This window comes from Nannospalax galili, unplaced genomic scaffold (assembly GCF_000622305.1).
Source record: "Nannospalax galili isolate Female #2095 unplaced genomic scaffold, S.galili_v1.0 scaffold64, whole genome shotgun sequence".
NCBI classification, from domain to species: Eukaryota; Metazoa; Chordata; class Mammalia; order Rodentia; family Spalacidae; genus Nannospalax; species Nannospalax galili.
In genome coordinates, this window is record NW_008352316.1 from 587,276 (window position 1) to 612,361 (window position 25,086).

Genomic DNA, 25,086 nt, shown 5'->3' on the forward strand with positions numbered 1-25,086 from the left:
CATCCAGCCTCGTGGACTGAGCGACTACAGATTCTCAGCCTGTCCAGTGTGGTGCAGCCATTGTTGGACTTCTCGGACTCTATCCTGTGAGCTAAGCTGATAAATCTCTATACATATATATTCATTCTATCAGTTCCATTTCTTTGGAGAACCCTGACTAATACAACATCCTTGTCTGGTTCCCGATTTTAATGGGAATGCTTCCAGTTTTTCTCCATTTGGAATGATGGTGGCTGTGGGTTTGTTGTATATAGCCTTAATCATGTTGAGGCATGTTCCCTCCAGTCCAATGTCCTCTAGGACTTTGAATATAAATGCATGCTGAATTTTGTCAAAAGTCTTTTCTGCATCTATTGAGATGACAATGTCATTTTTGTTTTTGAGTCCATTTATATGATTAATGATGTTTATTGACTTTCGTGTAGTGAACCATCCCTGTATCTCTGGGATAAAGCCTACCTGATCACAGTGAATGATCTTTTCGATGTGTGTCTGTATGCGGTTTGCAATATTCTGTTGAGAAGTTTTGCATCTATATTCATTAAGGATATAGGTCTATAGTTTTATTTTTTAGCTGTATCTTTACCTGACTTTGGTATTAGAGTGATGCTGCCTTCATAGAAGGAATTTGGGAGTTCTCCCTCTGTTTCTATTGTTTTGAATAATTTAAGTAGTTTTGATTGGAGGTCTTCTTTAAATGTCTAGTAGATATCTGCTGTAAAACCATCTGGGCCTGGGTTTTTTTCAGTTGGGAGGCTTTGTATTACTGTTTCAATTTCCTCATATGTTATAGGTCTGTTTAAACCATTGATCTCTTCTTGGTTTAACTTTGGTGGGCCCCATGATTTTAGATATCCATCCATTTCTTTTAGATTTTCAAACTGGTAGCAGATAGGTTTTTTAAATATTCCTTTATAATGGTCTGGATCTTTTGGGTGTCTGTTGTGATGTCTCCTCTTTAATCTCTGATTTCATTGACTGGGATTTGCTCTTTCTTTTGGTTAACTGGGCTAAGGGGGTCTATCTTGATTAGCTTTTCAAAGAACCAGGTCTTAAATTCATTGATTCTTTGAATTGTTTTTTTCTATTTCATTAATTTCTGCTCTGAGTTTTTCTATTTCTTCTCTTTTGCTGGGTTTGGGTTTCATTTGTTCTTGCCTTTCCAGGGTTTTGAGTTGCAGTATTAGGTCATTTATTTGGGTCCTTTCTAATTTTTAATGTAGGCACTTAGAGCTATAAACTTCACTCTTAGAACTGCTTTTAAAGTGTCCCAGAGGTTGTGTTGTGTTGTATTGTCCTTTTCATTGAATTCCAGGAATTCTTTTAATTTCTCCTTTGACCCACTAACTGTTTGGCAGTGTGTTGTTCAATCACCACAAGTTCGTGTAGTGACTAGGGCTTTGTCCAGTGTTCATTTTGAGCTTTACTGCATTGTGGTCTGATGAAATGAATGAGATTATTTCAATATTTTTGTATTTGTTGAGGTCTGTGTTGTGGCCTAGTATGTGATCAAGTTTTGAAAAAGTTCCATGGGGTGCTGAGTAGAAAGTGTATTCTTTCGTGCTTGGGTGGAATATTTGAAAGATGTTCCATTTGATGTATTAGTATCATTTAATTCAGGTATCTGTTTATTCTTTGTCCAGTTGACCTAATGGAGACAGTGGGGCACTGAAGTCTCCTGCTATTACGGAGTTGGGGTTAGTCTGTGTCTTAAAGTCCTGTAGTAGTATTTTTATGAATTTGGGTGCACCAGAGGTTGGTGCATATATGTTAAGGATTATAATATTTTCATGGTTAACTGTTCCTTTGATCAGAATGAAGTGACCCTCCTTATCTCTTCTGGTTAGTTTTACTTTGAAGTCTATTTTGTCAGATATTAGAATTGCAACCCCTGCTTGTTTCTTAGCCCCATTTGCTTGGAATATTCTTTTTCATCCTATTACCGTAAGGTACTACCTGTCCTTGAAGGTGAGATGCATTTCTTGCAGACAGCAAAGAGATGGATTTTGTTTCTTAATCCATTCACTTAGCCTGTGTCTTTTGACTGGGGAATTCAGTCCATTAATAGTTAAGGTTATTATTGAAAGATGTATACTGGTTGCCATCATTTTGATGGCTGTTTGTGTTCTTTAATTATGTTTCCTCAATTATACCTTTACTTATTTTCTTTCGTTGCCCCTGGGGTATAGCTGTTTCTCTCTTCACTCTCTGAATTGGTTCAAGTATTCTTTGAAGGGCTGGCTTTGTGGACATTTATTCTTTCAGGCTATACTGGAAATACCTTGGTTCAGGATCTTCTGGCTTTCATAGGTTGCATTTATCATGATAAGTCAGCTGTAATTCTGATGGGCTTTCCTTTCTATGTGACTTGTTTTTCTTTTGCTGCTTTCAGTGTTCTCTCTTTGTTCTGCACATTTAGTGTTTTTACTATGATATGCCATGAGGAGTTTCTTTTCTGGTCCTGTCTATTTGGTGTTCTATGTGCTTCTTGTATTTGTATGGGCATGTCTTTCTTTTTGGGAAATTTTCTTCCACGATTCTGTTTAAGATCTGGCCAATACCATTATGCTGAGATTCTTCTTCTTCATCTATTCCTACGATTCAGAGATTTGGCCTTTTCATGGTGTCCCACATCTCTTGCATATTCCATTACTGTGTTTTTAAAAAAATTTCCAGAATCTTTGCTTGAGGGGTCCAATTCTTCAACTTTATCCTCCAGTGCTGATATTGTTATCCATTTCATTCATTCTAGCAGTGAGGCTTTCCCTTGTTGTTTCAAGTTGGCTTACTGAGTTTTGCACTTCCTTCTTCATTTCTGCCTGAGTTTTCTTCAGTGTTTCTCTCATCTCTTTTGTGAATTCATTCAGATGTTTATCACTATCTTCTTTTAGCTCCTTGATTTGTTTGTTCATGTGTTCTTTAAAATTCGTTGACTTCCTTGATCATGTTCATGACTGTTCTTTTAAATTCAGTGTCCTGGATTATCTCTAGGGGGTTCTCCTTGTAGAACTCTTCTACAGGATCGGTGGAGTTTGGTGGGGACATAGTGTTTTGGCTTTCCATTTTGTTATTTTGTTGTGATTTTGGCATGTGCATTTCTTTTTTTCTTTATGATTCTGATATGGGAATTAAGTTGAAGTATGCTTCTGTTTGTATTATCTAGGTGCCTAGACCCTTTCTTTATTGGTTATGAAAAGCTGGTTGGTACAGGGTTCAGGTTCTCTCAGGTTTAATTTGGAGGGAACTGATGGATTCAGATCAGCTTTTCAGGAGTGCCCAGAGAAGCCCAATTCAGGTTCCAGTCAGGTACACTCAGGCTTCCTTCACCACGTGGAGGCAGGATCTGGGCATTCTCAGGCAGTCTACCCTCTCAGGTTGTCTGCTAGGATCTCAGTCTTAGCCTACCAAAGCCAGATCTGCCCTGGGGCCTTGGGAGGGGCCTCACAAAATCCCAGGTAGGGGGATGGGTATGGCACAATTAGGGGAAGCTCACCACCACATGGAGGCAGAATCCAGGGGCTCTCAGGCAGTCTCCTGCATTCTCAGGCTCTCTGCCAGAGGAAGACCAGAACTCGGCAGTCTCTGGTGGTCTGCTGAGATCAGAGCCGCTAGACCGATGGAGGTTAAAACCCACCCTCTCAGGCTGTGTGCTAGGATCTCAGCCTTAAACTGCCAAAGCCAGATCTGCCCTGGGGCCTTGGGAGGGGCCTCAGGAAATCCCAGGTAGGGGGATGGGTATGGAGCAATTAGGGGAAGCTCACTACCATATGGAGGCAGGATCTGGGGGCTCTCAGGTAGTCACCTGCATTCTCAACCCTCTGTCAGAGAGAGGACACAGGGAGGACAGAACTTCGCACTTTCTGGCAGTCTGCTGAAATCAGAACTGCTACACAGATGGAGGTCGGACAGTATGAGATTCTTTTAAGTACAGTTTAAGACCAAAATAAAGAAAAGAATGGAAGAGTCCTATAAGCAGGCAAGCAAGTTCAAAACATTTTCGTAGGCTTGCCTATGAATGAGGGAAGCAGCAGAAAAAGCTACAGCAAGTGGTGAGAGCTTGGTTCTCTCAACTTCATTAAGTTGAAAATTCAGGACAGGACAAGTGCCCTTCTTATCTTAATATGACATCTCTGCAAAAAAATAAATATAACAGACTAGGAGAAGCAGAGCCAAAAGGGATATATGCCACCACCTCCCTGGGGGGGGGGGGGGGGGGGAAGAAGCCTTTTCTCTATGATATTTGAGTAGTTATTATGTACATAGTGATAGAATATGTGAATTTCAGGAGAGACAGAGAGACATAAGCTCCATTAGAGGAGGCCATAAAGATATAAATTCCTTAGAGTGGCTAACTGGCCCTAAATTGGCAGTCTGGCCTTTCTCAAGCCTTATCAATGGGTCACTCCCTGGACTAAGGGAGACTATGGAGCCCACCTGTCTCCTTTAGTGCTATAGATAACTCACATGCCTACATGAGCAAATAATCTTCAGAAAAGAGACCCTCAAGGACACCAAACCCTGGCACAGAGTTAACTCTTACAGCTGTGTGCAACAGAGTTCCTACATAAGATCAGACTGTTCCCTCTTCAATGAGCAGATAATGATTCCTCGAGGAACAGCTATCAACCCTTTGCTGGGCTTCCTGAATCCAGGGAGCACATCCCTTGCCTGCCGTAGGTCTGACTCTGAGTCTTATTTCTAAACTTTAAACTACTTCCTTTTTCTGCCCTCCCAAATCTAACACATAGGACAGTCTTTTAAAAATATTTTGGGGGGGGGTCTGCAAGATGGCTCCACAAGTAAAGGCAATTACTACCAAGATTGACAACACAAGTCTGATCTCCAAAACCCATGGTGGAAAAAGAGCACCAACTACAGCAAACTGGCTTCTAACCTCCACATGTACATGTGTACACACCCACACACAAACAAATAAATATTTGTAATGTTTTTCACTGATTCCTGAATGCACTGAAAGTTAAAATCAGAATCGTTTCAAATCTTTCCAAGTAAAAAGATGATAAGGTCCTTTACCTCTTGCTTTCCATCCAAACTGGTAAGCAGCACTGGTCGACCGATACATATGTTTGCAGACTTCATAGTGTTGAGTCCAAGGTGAACAAGGGAATTCTGGAATGTCTTAGGAACTTTGCCATCTACTATAAAAAAAAGAAAAAATATTTTTGTACTATTTTATAACTGAAAATAAGGTGTGGTTTATTTTAGAGTAAATAAAAATCCTCTACCCATGTAACCATATCAGTGCACTTACCATATCCCAGAGAAACCTCTTTTCTGTTTGTCTTTTAGGACAGGGTCTCCCTATAGCCCTAGCTGGCCTGGAACTTGCTATGTAGACCAGACAGAGATCCACCTACCTCTGCCTCCCAAGTGCTGGGATTTAAGGCATGTGACACCACAGCTGGCAAGAAATCCTCTTTCTTAACAAATCTAAAAATAAAATTTGAGTGTTTAATGGCAACATGTGAGTATTAACTAAAAAGAAAAAAAGCCTCTCATTTCTTTTAAGAACTAACCACATGGGGCTGGGGACATAATTCAGTACCTAGGTTGTATCCCCAGCATTGTCAAAAACAAACAACAAAAATAAAAAATTTTAATTGCAATGAAGAGTCTCTGAACTTTCTGCAACACAGATTCTGGGTCAGCTACTAGTATTCAAAAGCTTCCACTAAGAACTGGCACATCTATCTGGTTGCCTCTAGATGTTTCCACTTCTGACCCACATACTCCAGGATTTTAAAAACTTCCCTAATTACCTCCAGTCTTCTATGTTAATGGAGATCATGTAAAAATTCCCACCCAATGTCCTCCTTTCCCAATACACCATTATGCAATTCTCCACTTACATTCTCCAACTCAAGTTGTTCACGCAATTCTGATCACTAGTCCTCATTCCTCCAGTACTTTGTAATTTTTTGTGTGTGGCGCTCAAGCGGTGGTTAGAGAACAACTTAAGGGAGTTGGTTCTTTCCTTCCACCTCATGGATTCCAGATCTCTTTAGCTCAGGTCATCAAACACAGCAGCAGGAGTTTAAGGCAGCTGGTCACATTACATCCACAATCAAAAGGAAACAATGAATTTAACACAAGCATTAAATTCATTGCTCCCTGCTCTTGACTAAGGATGTGATGTGACAGGTTTTCTCAAGCTCCTGCTGCTGTGACTTACCTCTTTTAGACTGTGAACCAAAAAAAAAACCCCCCAAACAAAAAATCACCCTTTCTTGCCAGGCAAAAATGGTGCCTTTAATCCCAGCTCTCAGGGGGCAGAGGCAGGTGGATCTCTGTGAGTTCAAGGCCAGCCTGGTCTACATAGTGAGTTCCGGGGCAGCTGGGGTACAGGAAGACCCTGTCTCAAAAAGACCAAAAAATACCCTTTCTCTCTAAGCTGTTTTTTTAGGGTATTTTACCACAACAATGGAAAAGAAACTAAGACAGCTGTGGGTATGTGTGTGGTATGAGTATGGTACCAGCAGGTGAGCACAGATTGTCAGGTACCTTCCTCTATAGCTATTTGTGCTATTGCCTTGTGACAAGGCTCTCACTAATCCAGAAAGAAGCTTGATGGGTTTTGGTGACGCTGGCCAGTGAACTCTCAGGATCCACCTGTCTCTGCTCCCCGCCATCCCCATGATGGGTTATAGGCACATGCAGCCATGCTAGACTTTTTACACGGTTCCTCCTGCTTGCAGAACAAGTCTCTTATCCACTGAGCCATCTCCCCAGCCCTCTGCTCAGCTTTTTACAAGAGTGCTAGAGATAAGAGCTCTAGTCCTTAAGTCTGTGCCATAAGCCATTAACCCATCTCTTCAGCCTACAAAGGCAATTTCAAACAATCTTGCTTCCTTGAACTCCCAGAGTTTATAACGTAGCAAGATGAGTTATCTATCCAACAATTACTGAATATCTATATAGGTACAAACTAAAACTAACAAAAAAACAGAATAACTGAAGAGTGCTATTATGTGAAATCTGATGTAATTTGGAAGAATCAGAGAATGTTATTCAAAACAAAGTGCTATTAAAATTCAGGTGCAGGGGAAAAAAGGAGGAAATAACTAAATAAGAAGAAAAAAAAATTACCAACAGAGAATAGCATGTAAAGCTGCTGTGGATAGAAAGGAATATGACACACCCTCTAGAGGGTAAGAGTGATGGGAGAGAAAGGGGATTGTGTAAGCAAAGACAAAACCACCCAGGATAACAGATTATATCAAGACACTGGTCATAACCCTAACAGTAATTGAAGTCCAGGGGCATGTATGGTAGAACATGACAAGATATTCATTTTAAAAGATCATTCTGACTGTTAAATCAAAAAGGAGTAATTAAGGGGACAAATTGGTAGAAGACAAATCAAATAAAAGGCTACTGCAATGCTGGGCATGGTGGTACACACCTTTAATCCCAGCAGAGGTAGGCTGTGATTTCTGTGAGATCTCCATGTCAGCTGAGGCTACAGAGATCCAGTCTCAAAACAAAACAAAAAAGCTATTGTTCATAGGACAGAGGAAGGTGTCAGACTGAGATGGACTCATGAAGTTGGTTCTAAAGTACCTTTGAGAAATGAAAGAAAAGGTAGTGGACAGTGCTTTTCGAAACTTAATCTACAAACTGGTTCATGATGGAAATAAGTACAAAACATGATAATCACTTAAGCATTTACTGCAACTTGATAAAATTCTATATCTGGTGAACCCAAAAAATTTAATTATTTTGCTTTTTAAATTTTTTTGCTAAACTGAATGTATTTTACAAAAGTGTCAATGTGTTAGCTATTGAACATTTAAAAAACTCTGCCACAGCAAATCAGCAAATCATCCTGATTTAAAGGACAACTGAATCAAGACTCAGAAACAGTATTAATTATGAAAATAAATAAAAAATTGAAAAGAATAGAGATGGGAAACTGTTAGCATTGGAGCACTTGCCCTATAGAAAATATAGAGAAAAGAGGGTATCAGACTAAGAAAGAACTGAGAAGCTTCAGGTGAAAAAGGGTAAACCTGCAAAAGAATCTGATTACCAATACCCATGGGGAAAAATTAGGATAGTCTGATGGCAAATAAAACAAGTAATAAGGTGTTTTGAGGAAAAAATGGTCAACAATGCCAAATGTTACTAAGGGTAACAAGATTTGCCAACATGGACACAAATGTGTGGCTATTACAAGGCAGTTTCCAAGAAATGGTGGTGTGAAAGTCAACTAGGACCAGGCTAAGCAGTATGTGAGTTGTAAGGTGGCAGAGCACTCCATTTAATTTGTCTGATAATGAAAACATGGTGGCAGAAAATATGGAACTTTTGTTATTTAAGATAGAAGAGAAATGAACCGTGGGAAAGATCTAGTATGAAAGAAATAAAATGCCCAAGACAGAACAAGTTTATTCTTGCCATTTCTAAAACAGAATGAAAACACTACATTAACAATAAGACTGCCTTTAAGGTCCAATTAGAGATAAAAAACTTTAGATGGCTCAGTGGTTAAGAACACTGGCTGCTCTTGCAGAGGACCCGGGTTCAATTCCTAGCACTCACATGGTGGCTAACAACTGTACTGCAATTGCAATTCCAGTTCCAGGGGATCTGGTGTCCTCTTCTGACTTCTAACGGCATTGCAAGACACAGGTGCACTTACATGCAGGCAATAAATGCAGACACATAAAATTAAAATAATAAATAAAAATGTAAAACCCCTTGCCCCTCGTTTTAATCTGTTCCATTTTTTTCAAAACTATTATACATAAAGCATGCCTCAAGACATAAGTCTACAGCCCATTCCCCCAAGTCAACAAAACTACGATTAAGCAATGGCTGTAGACTCGAACATCAGACTCAAACATGGATTCTGCCACTTGCTACCTGTACAACCCGGATGGAACCCCATTAACTTTCTCTACACTTAAGAAAGGCCATTAGAATACAGTATTCACGCATCACAGCTTCTGTGAAAACCAGATGAGAGAAGCAGATGACAGGGCTAACTTGCTACTACTACTAGCGTGCAATTAATAGTTGTGACTTATCAGGGCCTGCGCGCCGTGGAAGAAAACTCCCCTACTCCTAAAGACAAGGCTGACTTAGGCAGTACGGATCCACAGTCTCAGAACACGCTCTTTGGCTTTTTAGCGTATCCTACGCTCGCTAAATAGGAATCATTTAATCTGAAGGGGGAAAAGGCCTTTTCAAATGCAATTTTAAAATTCTAGGATCGCGGGATATTACTGATTGCCGGGGTTCACTCTCCAGATACTGCCCAAACAATTCTGGAGCCCGCGGGAGGATGAGCAAACCAGGCTCTGTTTTTCCTGCGCCGGCAGCTCGAGCCCAGGCTAGGCCTCCGGCTCCCGCGTCACGCCCACCACCACAAGCAGGAACCCCTCGGGTGGCGCGCCTTGGCCTCGAAGCCCTCTACATTCTTACCTTTCTCGAGAAAGTTAGTCACCACCAGGGTCCCCGGCGCCGCCGCCCCCACCGCGTCCGGTCGAGCAGAAGCAGGAGTCCCCGCGCGCGAGGGACCAGCCGAGAACGAGGGAGAGCCTCCATCCGAGCCTTCTTTCAGCCGCTTTCGGCTCTTCTTGGAAGACATGACTGAAGGCTACCTGAGAGAAGCAGCCTCAAAGCTGGCTCAACGTGCGCGGTTGGGGTAGAAAAGTTCCGGGTTAAAGGTCAGCGGCTCGGCGTGCGCCCTTAATCCTCCGAGCAGAGCGCAGCAGAGCAGGTGGCCTGGAGACCCAAGGTCTACAGCCCGCCCCAGCCCGCCCCATCTGAAGCTGTTGTGGGGTGAACGTTCTCCTACCGTAAAAGAGGAGCTCGGTGTAGGGAACCGCCTTTTATAAGTTCCCGAAAGGCGTCCTTGGGTTTCTCCGCCGCTTGCCTAGTCCTGACACAAACATTGGTTTAAGGAGCAAAGGTGACTAAACTGGAGTTTCTCCGTTTCCCCGAAGCCATAGTGAAGGGCAGGTATGCTCCCCAGTTGTGCCAAGTGGAAGTCGCAGCTAAATTTAGTTGTGTCGCTATTATAGATCTTACGGTAAGACCTCCTCTGCGCCTAGGAGGATGTGGGGCGGGGTGACCCGGCCTCGAATGGCAATTGGCGGAGCGGGGCTAGACCGCAAGGTGGGGCGGGACGGCGCGAGACAGGGAGGGGCGAGGCGACGACCCCAGTGGGATGGGAAGAGAAGGGGAGAGGGGGAGAGATGGGTCCGGGCGAGATGGGATGGGGAGGGACGGTGCGAAATGGGCGGGGTGAGACTAGACAAGGGGTGGGGGGTGTCGAGATGGGGCGGGGCAAAATGGTGGGGGGCAGGGTGGGGCCAGAAGAGGTGAGACGAGGTGATGGAGGGGCGGGGATAGATGAGAAGGGGCGTGGCTACACCGGGAGGGACGGGCTGGGATGGGGAGGGAAGAGGCAAGATGCGGCGGGATGAGGCGGTGCCCATCAGATGGGGCGGAGCTAAGGAGGTGGGACAAGGCGATGGATGGAGCAGAGCTAGAGGAGGGGCGGGGCTAGCTGGGGAAGGGCGGGACTAGATGAAGGGCGGGGCGAGCGCAGAGGAGGCCGTCCCTCTGGGCTCCAGCTTTCTTAGAGCCGTCCGGCTCCTCCATGTGGAGGCTCTGGAGTTCCCGACGTGGGCTTGCGGTGCTGCCCTGCTGTGGCCGAGCAGCCTCCGGCGGCCTACAAGATCCGGTCTCCGGCGTGGGCAAGCTACCCAGCGAGCTGGACAGATTCGGGGGCGTCTTGGTGCACCTGCGTTGTCTGGACACGCGCCAAAAGGCAGTTCCTGCAGGGCAAGTGCGGGGCTCGGCTCGAGGCACTGGGAAACCGAGGGGGGGAGTGCGCTCTCTGAGGTGAAAGCTGAAGGACGCTGACCTTGGACGGACAGACGCCCAGAGGTCGCCTCAGTGCGGCCTTCGGGATGTACCCTCTACCTAGTCCAGGTCTTGCTGCGAAGGTTGGACGCACCTAGCACCGGGTTGGGCACATGTGAAGTTTAGTAAATGCGAATGTTAGCACTCACTCCCCCACACTTGCAGTGGTGCTGTCCCTCCGCCACTGCGCTGTCGGTATTGTAAACCCGGAGGACAGTCGGGGGACGGATGAGAGCAGCTCTGCTGGTCTCATTTACTACATATAGGAGCAATTGGGTCTAGAATTGAAGTTTGTCTCACGGAATTTTGCAGCTTTCAAATAGGAATACACTCCATAGGCTTTCAACATTGGGCCCAGTAACAGGAAACGAAGGTTGGAGGAGGAGCCCACACTAAGGAACTGGTGCTTGGTTTGGGAGAGCAGACTCGTTTTCAGACTGCCCCTGAGGAGAAATCCAAACTGAAGGCATAGCATGGAAATTCGGCTCAGAACGATCTCTCCCATAACAGGAAACCTCAAATGATCTGTAATTTATGGCATGTAAATACAAATAAGCTTAGTTGATTTGTTGTTTAATCTTCATCCCAGAACCAAACTACTTACCTCTTCACATCTATGTGTCCTCCAACTGCTCCTATCTGTAGTAAATGAGACCACGCGATTGCCAGTAGCAAAATCAAATCTGTTCAACCCGATATGTATGTGTACACGTGTGTGGATGGGTACAGATGATGTGGTGGTAATCCACCACATCAAAAAGTATGTTGGATTTGGACATATATTCAAGATTCAAGCCCCAGGTTTGGGGCCACATGCTTTATGCCAAGCATTAGACAAGGCTAGTGGTGCAAGCCTTTAATCCCAGCACTCTGGAGGCAGAGGCAGTCCAGGTCTGCATAGCTAGTTCCAAGCCAGCTAGAGGTACAGGGAGACCTCTTGTCTCAGAAAAACAAAACAAAAAGAATCCAACAATTATGAATTAATTTAGTCCTCACAACAACCTTGTGAGGTACATGGTGTTATTCCCAGTTGGAAGACAATATGTAATTCCCCCTGGCTCTATTCTGTGTCATGATGCTCTACTTACTATCTGTTAGTTCCATTGTAATGGAGTCAAAACTAGCTGGTAGGACATGTAAAGAAAAACTAATTGGAGAAGAAAGCCTAATAGGAAGTCTTTCTTTTTCCTCATCAAGCAAATTACACAGATTGTATTTAATCTATTAGGAATAGTTATTAAGCCAGGCATGGTGGCATGCACTTTTTACACATGAAGTCTGTTCTTTTACTATTTCTATTTTGTTATCGACAACTCAAAAGTTGTCAATAAATGCTGTCTCACAAATGTCTTTCTTGGCAGAGGAGGGGCATTTGAGGCAGGTAAGTGGTACATAAAGCTGAGGCTGGCTTCACACTCAGGATTGATCCTTCTGCCTCTGCTCCCAGAGTGCTGGATTACAGAAGTTGCATCACTATTCCTGGCATCACAGACAGTATTTGTACCAATGGTGAAACAGCTCTGATTCCTGTGGGAAGACTGCAAATGCACGGCGTTTTAAATAGAAATAGAAAAACTAGATATAATAGATGTTGCTAGGTAGCATGGACATAGGCTAATCAGTTGGTTAGAACCTTAGTGATTATGGAGAGTTTGGAATGTGTCAGGTCCAGAACCTAATTACCATTTATCTTGGGCCATCTTTAGCCCCCAAAATAGCCACTCCTTGCCCACCTTTGTTTTTGACTTACCGTCTGTGACTAACAGATAAAAACCTTTTGGAATGTATTAACTTAGCAGATCAACAGCTTCTACTACCAAAAAGCTGGATTGCCATTAGAAAACATCTGAGACCTATAGCTGAGATTTCTCTTTTGCTTTGTCCGCCTACTTAATGGAATATCTTGATTTATGACTTTTTCTTCTGTTACTATAAAAAGTTAATGAAACTGTTACCACATTGGAACATGGAATTTGGGGTAACCTGAATCTGTTTTCCTGGACCATGGTCACTCATTATCTGGCTCCAAAATAAACTCTTACCCCTTTGAGATGATAATTCTTCTGTGTTGACATATCAACTTCAAAATGATTTAATTAGAGAAAGTGAGGAAAGAATGATCTATCTGATCCTATAGCTACAGTGCATGCTGGATCAAATGAAGAAATCTATTAAAGAACCATGGATTTGTCACTGTGCTATGCACATTGACCGCCAAAGAGGAAGAGTCCATGGTCCTTAACATGGAAGAGCTTACTGCAGAGCTGAGGCAGAACAGCATCATTGTTAAAAGGAAGTAAAATAATGGATGGAAAAATTGATTTGAAAAGGTTTTCTAAAATGTCTGAATTGTCAGGGTTCATTTCTTCATCCATAAATTAAAAGTCACCTTGTCTTTCATGATTGTGAGAAACTAGATAATGTAAAGTGTCTGAAACTTCTAAATTAGCATCTTTCCCCTGGCTTAATCTTACATAGAAAAGTAAGAAAATTTAAAGAATTCTAAGAAAGCCTATCTTTATGTTCATCATGGTCATTTATAATAAAGAATATTTTATAATAAAGAATATTTTAAAATAATATTAATGTCTAAGAGTAGAAGGATGGTTAAATAGCTTGTGAATACTTACATGAGAGACACTGCTATTATTGAGAAATTCATGCTCATTGAAAGAATTTTAATGACAGTCTGCTCTGTATATAATGTATTATGAACCACGTGATATAAGGTGTATATGTGGTAAAGTTTATTTCTAATTTCGTGTGAAAAAACTCAAGATTTTTCTCTGTTCAGACTCATAATAGATTGGTTTATTTCTTCATTATATTCTCTTTTATACTTTCTTGATCACCTTGCAATTTTAAACCATAAATAATTTTCAGAACTCTTACAGGAACAGTCAAAAACACCCTAAATTGTCATTTATAAAGATTAAAATTAAGGACATTAAGGAAACAGCATTGGCTGGGGTTTTGGCCAGTGGTAGAGCACCTGTGTAGCATGCATGAGACTCTAGGTTTCATCTCCAGAACTGGAAAGAAAAAGAAAGCAAAAAAGTATTAAAAATCACATTTGTTAGCTGGGTATGGTGGCACACGGGTTTAATCCCAGCCCACAGGAGGTGGAGACAGGCAGATCCCTGTGAGATCAGGCCAAGCCTGGCCTGTAGAATTCCAGGCCAACTGGAGCTCAGAAAGACTCTGTCTTAATAAAAAATGAAAATAAAAAATCACATTTGTTTTGTCAGTTCCTTTGTCCACTTTATAATGATTGAGCACCTATTGTGTGGCAAGTCTTTAGATGGTATTGATATAAAGCTCAGCACTGTTCTGGGTAGAGAATCACATAAATAATGTGATTCTGGTAAAATATGGTAGCAACCCTGATGGGGACATGAGTTTCCCAGAAGTGTGTGCTAAAAGGATGTGACCCACTCAACTCATTTGAAAAACTTCACAGGTTGTTATTTTCCTCTACATTTCCAACTGCCGTACAGCAGTGGAGGTCAGAGGCAGGAGAGCTGTGTGGCTACACATCCCCATCCTGCAGAGCCACCACATTTCCCCTGCTGCTTCCCTGGGCTTCTGCTTCCACCATACAGAATCCAATTCCTCCACGCTGACTCTGTGGCTGGGAGAAGGACCCAGCAGATTGCCAGGATATGCTACCCATCAAGTAGGAGTTGTAGGTCAGTTTCAAACGCAAGTCCACTAACATTTGCTTTTACAGGTTTATACAATGTCTTTCTTCTTATAACTAAACAGATAATTTATTGGTGAATGATTTGGTTCAGTAATCACTGTGTGATTGTTGCACAGTGCTTTTAAATAATTGACATTAGCCTTATGAATCAGAGGGGCAGCACAGAGAACAAGTGTGGAGGTGAGCTTTCCAAAGTACTGGTATGCTTGAACATGCTTCACACAGGGGTGGAGCTGAATTGGAATAGGGAAATAAATTCAACTCAGTATAGCATATGGCAATCCAAATAAACAAAACAATCAGATTCTCCAGAGAATAAGGATATTTGGGAGATACCAAAGCACTGTGATGGGATTACATGCACCACAGTAAATTTGGAATATATTAAAAAAGGAAAGAGCAAGTTTTTAAAGATAAATATGGTGCTGGAGAGATGGCTCAGCAGTTAAGAACGCTGTTTTTAGAGAAGGCCTGGGTTCGAATCCCAGCACCCACATGGCAGCTAACAGCTGTCTGTAACTCCAGTTCCAGGGGATCTGACAGCCTCTTCTGTCCTCTGCAGGCATTGCATGACATAGGTGCACTTACCTACATGCAGGCATAACACTCATACACATAAGATAAAAATAATAAAATTTTAAAAAATAAAGATAAATATAGGAGGATTAGAGAAGGTATTTGAAACAGTAATCTTTGGGCATATCCATTAATAATAAAATTTTGACATTGGTCCAAGGTTGAGTAGGTAGTGGTTAGGCAGATGTCCTTGTAGAGTTGTGTGTTATGTGTTATGGCTTCTGTAAACCTGTGATTCTATTAGTCTTTTGTGATAGTTACTAGCAAGCATTTGTGCATAAAAACCTTTCCTTCATAACCACCATGCCTTATTTACTTTTGTTAGGATTGACACAGAATTCCACTTTGATTCTGACAATTTTCTTATTTGTTTCATACATACTAGAGCTAAATATATACTAAATATGTAAATTTATGTTGTGAAGTAAAATTTGGGGGCCTGGAGTGGTGGTGCAGGTATTTAGTCCCAGCACTCGAGGCAGAGCCAGGTGGATCTCTATGAGTTCAAGGCCAGACTGGTCTACATAGCAAGTTCCAGGTCAGTTGGAGCTACAGAGAGACCCTGTCTCAAAAAGACCAAAAAAAAAAAAAAGAAAAAACTTTTGGGGTTGAATTTAAGGTAGGGCAAATGAACTGTGGTAGTTTAAATGAAAAATGTAATCCACCGTAGGATCAAGTATTTGAATGCCTGTTTCCCAGCTGGTGGTGCTGTTTGAGGAGATACTAGGAGGTGCAGCCTTGCTGAATAAAGTATGTCACTGGGGACAGGCTTTGAGAGTTCAGAACCTTGTCTTACTGCTAGTTCACTCTATCTTTCTCTGCTTTGTATTTGTTGATGAAGATGTAAGCTATCAGATTCTTGCTCCAGCTGCCATTTCTGCCTCTTGCTGTGCCTTCCTACAGTGATGAATTCTTATTCCTCTGGAATCATAAACCCACATAAACTCTTCCTTCTGTAACTTGCCTTTGTCATGGTGTTTTATCACAGGAACAGAAAAGAAACTAATATAGAACTTGGTACCACAGAATGGAAGAATCTGAAGAATCTGACCATATTGTGTTTTTGGAGGAATGTGGAAGATTTTAGGACTTTGAACCAGAAAACTGGTCAAATGCTGGAAGCAGAGCTTAACAGGGTGTTCTAGTAGGAGCCTGGAAGACAGTGGTGCTAAGAGTAATGCAGATGGTGGAGGCTGGGCTCCAGAGGTCTCAGAGGAGAACAAGGTCTCTATTAGCAACTAGAGGCAATACCTGTGATATTTTGTCAAAGAACCTAGATGTTTTCTGCTTGTGTCCTGAGAAGTTACATGAGGCTGAATTTTAAAGTAATGTATTAATTTCTTTGGCAGAGGAAATTTCAAGACAGCACAATATAGAATCTCTGGTGTGGTGATTTATGATAAAGATTATGCAGATCTATAATGAAAAAAAGCAAGTGGAACAAAAAGAAATATAAAATGTACTCTTTGAAAGAACACTAATGTTAGAGCCAAGTTGTATGCTGGAAAACAGGCTGTAATTGTTAAGGAGATTAGTGTAATTAAGGAGAGGCCTCCAGCTCTGCACTGGAACAATGGGAAAAGTGTCCTGAGGGCAAGACTCCACAGAGCTAAGCTTCTGACTTGGGAAAGGAAAAGGCCTTAGGAGTTTCTAGCAAATCCATGATGTACTGAGCAGCATGTATAATAAATGAGTAAAAGAGACAGACTGGAGCTTTAAACATATATAAAATAAAACTTTCCAAAGCAGGGTATAAGTGTGTTATAAAGTATGCACATGTGGTAAGGAAATTGAACTGGCTTCAGATAAATCTTGGTGAATATTGGAGACATTTGGAATCTAGATTGCTAGGAAGCAGAGACCTGTGCCCTGCACTGATTGACAGAGTAAGAATAAGAATAAAGAAGTCACTTGTTTAGTACTTAGAGCACTGCTATGGTCTGAATGTTCATATCTTCCCCCATTCATATTGTTAACTTAATCCCCAGGGTCATGGCATTAAGAGATGAGCTACTGGAGCTGTAGAGATGGCTCAGTATTCAAGAGCACTGGCTGCTCTTGCAGAGGACCCAGGTTCATTTTCCAGAAGCTGTCTGTAACTCCAGTTGCAGGGGATCTGAGGCCACTTTCTGGCCTCTCTGGGCAATGTACACACACAGTGCGGTTACATAGATGCAGCCAAACACTCAAATACATATAAAATGTTCTTAAACAGGAGATGAGGTATTAGAGCCCCCAGTAACAGGCCCAAGGAGGCTTGTTCACCCCTTCCAACCCTGTGAAGATGTGTCTATGAGGAGTGGACCTTTCTGAGACACTAGATCTGCCCATGCTTTGATCTAGACTTCCCTGCATCTAGAACTATGAGAATAACATGTTTCTAAGCTATCCAGGAGATAGTATTTTATTATAGAAAATAAGATGAACTGCAGCAAGTACAAGTATCTGAACACCAACGAAAATGTTATTAAAAGGATAAAAGGGGGCTGAAGAGATGACTCAGTGGTTAAGAGCACTGACTGCTCTAGCAGAGGACCTGGGTTTGATCCCCAGCACCCACATGGCAGCTACAAACCATCCTTAACTCCAGTTCTAGGGGAATCCGACGCCCGCTTCTGACCTCTGTGGCATTGCACGACACGGGTGCACTCACAAACATGCAGGCAATACACTCATAAAATAAAAAATAATAAAATATTTTTAAAAAACACTGGTTCTTCTTGCAGAAGGCCCAGGTTTGAATCCAAGCACCCACATGGCAGCTAACAACTGTTTGTAACTCCAATTCCAGAGGAATCCAACAGCCTCTTCTGTCCTCTGTGGGTACTGCACAACACAGGGGGTGCACTTACCTACATTGCAGGCAATATATGCATACACATAAAATAAAAATAATAAAATATTTTCTTAAAAAAGATAAAAAGATATTTAACTGAGGAATACATACTATGTAGAAGATATGCAAATGATTATTCTCCAACTTAGCATATGCCATAACTATCATTGTTATTCCAAACTATTAGCTTAATTTTTTTTTTTTAATAAGAAAAGAAAACTGGTCAACTGAGCAATCCTGCTAGAGAGATGTTTTACAGTCTTCTTGGCTGAGGTATCTGAACCAGGCCTTCAAGTATGGGTGGGATTTTGATTGCTACAGGTAAGTATGGGAGGAGATAAAGGTGAGTGAAAATATTTTCCAATTACCTTTTTCCCCCCCCAAAGGTGGTGTATTTGATGAAAGTACTAGAAAAGTATTGGTTGTACAAGATCAAAATGAAGTAAGTTGTTTCTGCTTTATAGAGAGCTTTTCCAAATGTTCAGCTGTCTCTACAGAAAAATATAGAAATTTTGCTGTGACTAAGGGATTATAGAGCAATATTTTAAAAGTTGTTTCTAGCCAAGAATAGAGCCAGGCAGGACTGGCCTACATAGTGAGTTTCAGCCCTGCTGAGTCTATATAGTGGGAGATATAGATATATATATCTTTTGAGATATATATATCTCTATATTTTGGGATATATATATATATATTAAGCAGTTATGGACCATTTGAATACTAATTATTTAAAAAGTACTGCTAGAGGCCTGAAACTGCCAGCATAACCCTCCATGCCCCCTACTCATTCCATGGCTATAGAATATTACAAGTGAAGCTGTTTAGTTGGGAAGACAGCTATTTGTTCTACATTGTTGAGATAGCTTCCATTCATTCAGCATTCTTAGAGTTCCTGAGTATGCAGAGAGGGCAGATTAATAAGGTAATATCCCTCACAGTTCTGCAGCTCACTATTGGACAAATCATAGAATGGATGGTAACAATTAACTTTGCCTTAAGAACCCCTAGAGACTCCTCAGAAGAGGTGACATTTCAAACTGAATCTAGAAGAATGAGTAGGAACCTACCAGGTTAAAAAAAAAGAATAGACAAACTGAGAAAAAAAAGTAGAAGTGACTGTGTGAAAGTAGAGTTCAGCAAGGGCTGCCACATTACAAAAGAGCCAAATGAGGAGTCTATCTACTAGAAACAACAAAGACTTTTAAGGGACGTACCATGATAGTGATCAGGTGTTTTCATGCCCAGGCATTTAAGTCAAAGTGAAAGAAATGCCTTTCCTTTTTTTGTGGTGCTAGGGACCAAAGCAAGGCCTTGCACATCCCATACAGCTCCAGCCCAGCAAGAATATTTATTTTTATTCTTTTTGAAACTTCATTAAACATAACTGGACAAATTAAACATTTTTTCCATCATACATATTTTTAACTTTTCAAAAAACTATTTTATTTAGTATTTTATTTTATGAGTGTATTGCCTGCATGTGTGTAGGTGCACCTATGTCGTGCAATGCCCATGGTGGTCAGAAGAAGGCATCAGATCCCCTGGAACTGGAGTTACAGATGGTTGTTACTTGCCATGTGGGTGCTGAGAATCAAACCTGGGCCCTCTGTAAGAGCAATCAGTGCTCTTAACTGCTGAGCCATCTCTCCAGCCCCATGTTTTAATTTTTTAATTAATGTTTGTAATGATAGCTGAAAACAGCACATAATTTCTTAAAAATGCTATCTAAAATCATTCTGATAAGTAACTTTTGAGGTTTAATTAAGGCAGGCCCTCTGACTCACATAAAGCTTTTTACCATGAACATAAATTTATACAGTACCTAAGGCAGTACTGTGCCTCTTTCTTAAGTGTTATATTTTGATTGGGGCATAAATATATACACTTGATAGGAAAGACTAGAGAGTAGGGAATCTGATTTGACAGCAATAATAGGGTTGATTATGAGGGCACTTGAAAGTCAGACATGACTGTAGGTTTATAATGCAAACAGTTGTTAATGTTAGGATTTACTGTGATGACAAAGGGATACAGTGTATGAGAAGGTTAATGTTATAATACTTAGATTAACCTGACATGCCAGGTGAGAGGAAGGCAATACAAACTAAATAAGGAGACTGTATTTCAGACTGCCAGCCACTTCTACCTTGTCAAGCCTGAGCCTTAGTTTCCTCCTCCTTAAAATCTAGATGACAGTATTGTCATGTATTGCATGCCATACATAGCCAAAGCAGTTCACCCTCTTTTGAAATCAGATATTTGGAAGTGAGGCTGCTCTGACATCACAATAGGAAAGCCTAGACAATGGAGTGTGATATGTGTCATAATAAGAACATTTTTAGGGACTGGAGAGATGTCTCAGCAGTTAAAAAGAGCACTAGCTGCTCTTGCAGAGAACCCAGGTTTGATTCACAGCACTCACATGGCAGCTAACACTCATCTTTAACTCCAGTTCCAGGGAATCTAACATCTCTTCTAGCCTCCACAAACACCAGGCATACATGTAGTGCACTTACATACATGCAGGCAAAACACTCATATACATAATATAAAAATAAGATCTTTGAAAAAAAGTTTAACATGGGTGCTTTAAAACATATTAAACTTTAGTTCTATCCAACATTTTACATATAACTAAAATAATGAAAATGAAGCTCGTGGATTCTCTCTGATCTTTGTTCCAGTATCTACATTATCTTTTGGAAGAAAGTAAACTAATTATGTAGAAATAGTTCTATTTTGGTCCATAAATATGTCACTTAGAGAAAATATATTCTATACAGAGAACTATATTTCTGATTCTTTAACGTTGCAATTTTTATTTCTTGTGTTTGCATATATGTGCTTACACATGCACACATACAACAGTTGAAAGTCAGTGTATCACCATCTCATCAGCAAGTGCCACTTGACCAGCTAAGTGTAGTATAGCTATTTTCCTGAGCTTAGATTTCTAGTAAAACCATCTTCCCTTTCCTGCATAGCTCTCCAGTTATATTTATCTCTTACTCCTACTTAACTATTTAATTATTATGTGATATGCAGCCTGGAGGCTCTGGTTCACATCATGACAATGTTGTCACCAGACTTCGTGGCCTCTTGCTACATGAGTACTCACCTGCTTATAGATAGCAAAGCATTGACTGGCATTATTTTCCCCTCAGAAAATAAATGAATTATGATCTCTCCAAAATAGAAATACTGACTTCCTGAAGAAATATTAACAATAGGACAAAAATAACTGTGTGAGGTATTGTGTGTGTGTAGTGTATGTGTTTGTAGTATATATGTATGTCTTCACATGTGTACATGTGTACATGGAGAATAGAGTTTGATATTGAGTGTCTTCTTCAGTTGTTCTTCACCTTGTTGAGACGGTCTCTCACTGAATCCAGAATTAAACAATTCATCTAAACTGGCTGTCCAGGATCTCCAAGGATCTGCCTTGGCTCTGCACCCCCATCATTCCAGCACTGTGATTGCATATACCCACAGCTGTAACTGATCTGAGCACAAGTCTTCATGCTTAAACAGTAAGCGCTTTACCAACTGAATCATCTCCCCAACCTTTTGTGGGATAAGTATTATAATAGTACAAGATTTATATAAGGATCATCGTGCTGCATTATACTGTATTGTCTATCTCATGGCATTTGCAAGCATGTAAAGAACTATTCTACATCTTTACTGAGTAGTACATCCATCCTTATCGTCCATGTATACGTTAAGTTACCTAGAAAAATGTGGAGTCTTGGCAACTATCTGTCATATGTGTTTTAGACAATGACATATAGAGCTGAATTACAGATGACTTTCAAAGACCTTTCAGTTCTGTCTGTGATTCTGGTAGAAATAATAAACAGCACTGTGTGGAAGAGATCACCTCACCTTCTACCTTATGTTGGCAGAAAGAGTATAATAGCACATAGATGGGTCAAACAATGACAGGCCCTCATGGTGGGTGTAGTATGCATGTGCATGATATATGTATACATATACGTATTATCTATATGCAAAACACATTGTGAGTAATATATGTTATGAGCTAAGAGCTCTGAAGATGCTGTGTTGGTGCTAGAACATGTCAAGACTATTGAGAAACAATATTCTTGTTATCAAGCTTTCCAAGAAATTCCGGTGGAGATTCAAACTGCTAACTCAGTTGGGCTTCCTGATTTTGCTGATTGTCAAGACCACCAGTGGCTGGTTAAGAATAAGAAAATGCTACTGCTGAGCTATCTCTCCAGCCCCAAGATGCATGCTGTGGTGACAGACATGCATTGCTATGTCAGTTTGTGTCATGCTGGGGATCAAAGCCAGGGCTTCAAGCATGCTAAGCAAGTACCTTGCCAACTGGCCTATATCCCAAATCCCTCAATACATTTTTTATTGAATGAACTAAAGAAACTCAATGGCAGCTTCTATATCATTTGTAGTAGCAATAATACTGTAGCTGATGAGATTTACCTAAATAAAACACATCTGCATTCTAGAAAGACACAGTAGTTATTAATAATTAAGCAATTGAAAGGTGACCATATTTCTGACAGTTGATGCCATGACAGCAGAACAAAGAGGAGGAATAATACAAGATAACAATCTATAACTCTGGTTCTAGGGGTTCTGATGCCTTCTGTCCTCCGTGGGCACTGCATGACACAGGTACACTTACATGCAGACATAACACTCATACACATAAAATAAAATAAAAAAATTTATTTTATGAGTGTATAAGTGTATTGTCTGCATGTAAGTGAGTGCACCGTGTCATGCAATGCCGCGGAGGTCAGAAGAGGGCTTCTGATGTCCCTGGAACTGGAGTTAAGGATGGTTTGCAGCTGCCATGTGAGCGCTGGGAATCAAACCCGGGTCCTCTGCAAGAGCAGTCAGTGCTCTTAACCGCTGAGCCATCTCTCCAGCCCCAATAAAAATAATTTTTAAAAATTATAAATATGTATCAAATTTAGAGCCAGAAAAGGTAGAAGAGAATCTGTCATCCTGTTCACCATTCCAAAAATTAAAACATTATTGTTTAAAGTCAACACATTTCTTTAAGTGTGGTGGTCCCACCCTCATCTCCCTCTGCTTCCCTGGGCCTGCATCACCCAACTGGCCCTCTCCTGGGTAAGTCCATCGAGCCCTCCACCCCTGGAATCCCACAGCCTCATTCACCCTCCCATCTGCCCACCTGTCTTTCCTCCTAGCCTGGGTGCTATCCCATTCCTTATCTTGATGGAGGGAGACCACCACTGCTTCCTGATCCTTTACATCCAGACCAACCCAGTTCCTTCTCTGCTCTCTAGGAGCCCTCTGGGCCTGGGCCTGCCTTCACCTCCCTCTGCTTCCCTGGGCTGCACAACCGCCAGCCTCTGACTCTGGGGGCTGACCTTTCCTCTCATGATCCATTGCACCCAGACCAACCCAGTTCCTCAGTGCAGTCCCCAGGAGCCCTTGGGGCCTCTTCACGCCCCCATCTCCCTTTGCATCTCTGGGTGGCACAGCCAACAGCTGCCCTAGACCAGCATCTTTCCTGGGCCCTGCTCCCAGGCCAGTCCAACCCCCAAGATCCTGGGGCTAAAATCTTTCCTGGAGGGATCCAGACCTTAGGAGAAAGCCTGAGAGCATCAGATCCTCATCTGACTTGGGTCTCCGTGGGAACTCCTGAAGACAAAAGCAATCTGGCCACTCCAATATAAAATCAAAGGAGAGAACTGGAAGCTGAGACAAACCAGCTTTTCACACCCAAGAAGTAAACTCCAAAGGCACATAAAGTTTACAAAAAGAAGCAGACCTAAACTTGAAGGTTTGAGTCTCACACAAGAATCAGAAACTACAAAAGAAATTCACATGTCAAAATACAGAGAAAAAATAATAACATGAAAAGCCAAAATAACATATCCACACCAAATACCAATAGTCCTCTAGAGGAATACAATGAAAACCCCCTAGAGATAATGCAGGACATGGAACTCAGAAGAACAATTATAAACACGAAAAAAGAATTCAGTGAATTTAAAGAGAACAAAGAAATCAAAGAACAGAAAGATGATAGGGATAAACTTCTGAATGAATTCAGAAAATAGTTAGAAATATTGAAGAATAATCAGGCTGAAAAGAAGAAGGAAGTGAAACACTCAGTAAGCCAATTAGAAATGACAGGAGAAAGCCTCACCAAAAGGATGAATGAAATGGAAAACAGAATATCAATACTGGAATATAAAGTGGATGAACTAGACTGCTCAAGCAAATATCATGAAAAATTTAAGAAAGGACAAGAATGGAATTGTGTGACACCATAAAAAGACCAAAATGCCGGGCATGGTGGTGCATGCCTTTAATCCCAGCAATCAGGAGGCAGAGGTAAGCAGATCTCTGTGAGTTTGAGGCCAGCCTGGTCTCCATAGTGAATCCAGCACAGCTGGGAGGGAGTCCCTGTCTCAAAAAGACCAAAAAAATAAAAGAAAAAAAAAAGAAAAAAGAAGAAGTACACTAGGAGAAATGAAGGAGACTCGAATGTGTGGATGAGAGAGGAAATGGCACGGGTTAGACTGCAGAGTGAGGAAAGGACCCACTAAAGTTGTGCGGCTGAAGTCACAGTCTAAAGAGGAGAAAGGGCAGCCATGTGACAGTTTGGAGGTGAGCAGTACCAGTATGAAGAAAGCAAGGCCGAGGGTCCTTCTGTTCAGGTCAGTGTGGCTTGAGCAGAAAGCTGAGGTACCCTGTGAAGTGGGGTCCAGAAAATGATTATTCCCACATTTAAATGACCACAGATGCCAACCCAGATTACCACATATAGCAAGTATTAGACATTTACCAAGTATTCCACCCAAGCACCAAAGGGCATACTTTCTACTCAGCACCCATGGAACGTTCTCCAAAATCGACCATATACTGGGGGACAAAACAAACCTCAACAAATACAAAGGATTGAAACAATTCCATGCATTCTATCAGACCACAATGCAATAAAGCTTACAATCAACATCTGAAGAAGCCCAAATCACAACATGGACATGTGGAGATTAAACAACACACTCCTAAACAATGAGTGGGTCAAAGGAGAAATTAAGAAAGA

General features: G+C 41.5%; 2 protein-coding genes across 8 annotated transcripts in view; one reads left to right on the plus strand and one right to left on the minus strand.

Annotated features, from left to right (window-relative positions):
* Positions 1 to 9,754, minus strand: part of Spata5 (spermatogenesis associated 5) — a 209,416-nt gene extending 199,662 nt beyond the window's left edge. For 4 of the 7 annotated variants that reach the window (XM_029554144.1, XM_008849226.3, XM_029554143.1 and 1 more), the window contains exons 1-2: positions 9,448 to 9,754; positions 5,035 to 5,159 (exon numbers count right to left, since the gene is read on the minus strand). In XM_029554144.1, coding sequence (XP_029410004.1) covers positions 5,035 to 5,159; positions 9,448 to 9,613 — 291 coding nt within the window. In that variant the 5' untranslated portion in view covers positions 9,614 to 9,754. The remainder of the gene's footprint in view (positions 1 to 5,034; positions 5,160 to 9,447) is intronic. The other 3 variants (XM_029554142.1, XM_029554141.1, XM_008849225.3) reach the window with 3 other exon arrangements.
* An 856-nt stretch (positions 9,755 to 10,610) lies between these two features.
* Nudt6 (nudix hydrolase 6) overlaps positions 10,611 to 25,086 on the plus strand; it is a 39,042-nt gene continuing 24,566 nt past the window's right edge. Inside the window, 4 exon segments of the mRNA XM_017802248.2 lie at positions 10,611 to 10,875; positions 14,357 to 14,403; positions 14,406 to 14,585; positions 18,398 to 18,453. Coding sequence (XP_017657737.1) covers positions 10,631 to 10,875; positions 14,357 to 14,403; positions 14,406 to 14,585; positions 18,398 to 18,453 — 528 coding nt within the window. The 5' untranslated portion in view covers positions 10,611 to 10,630.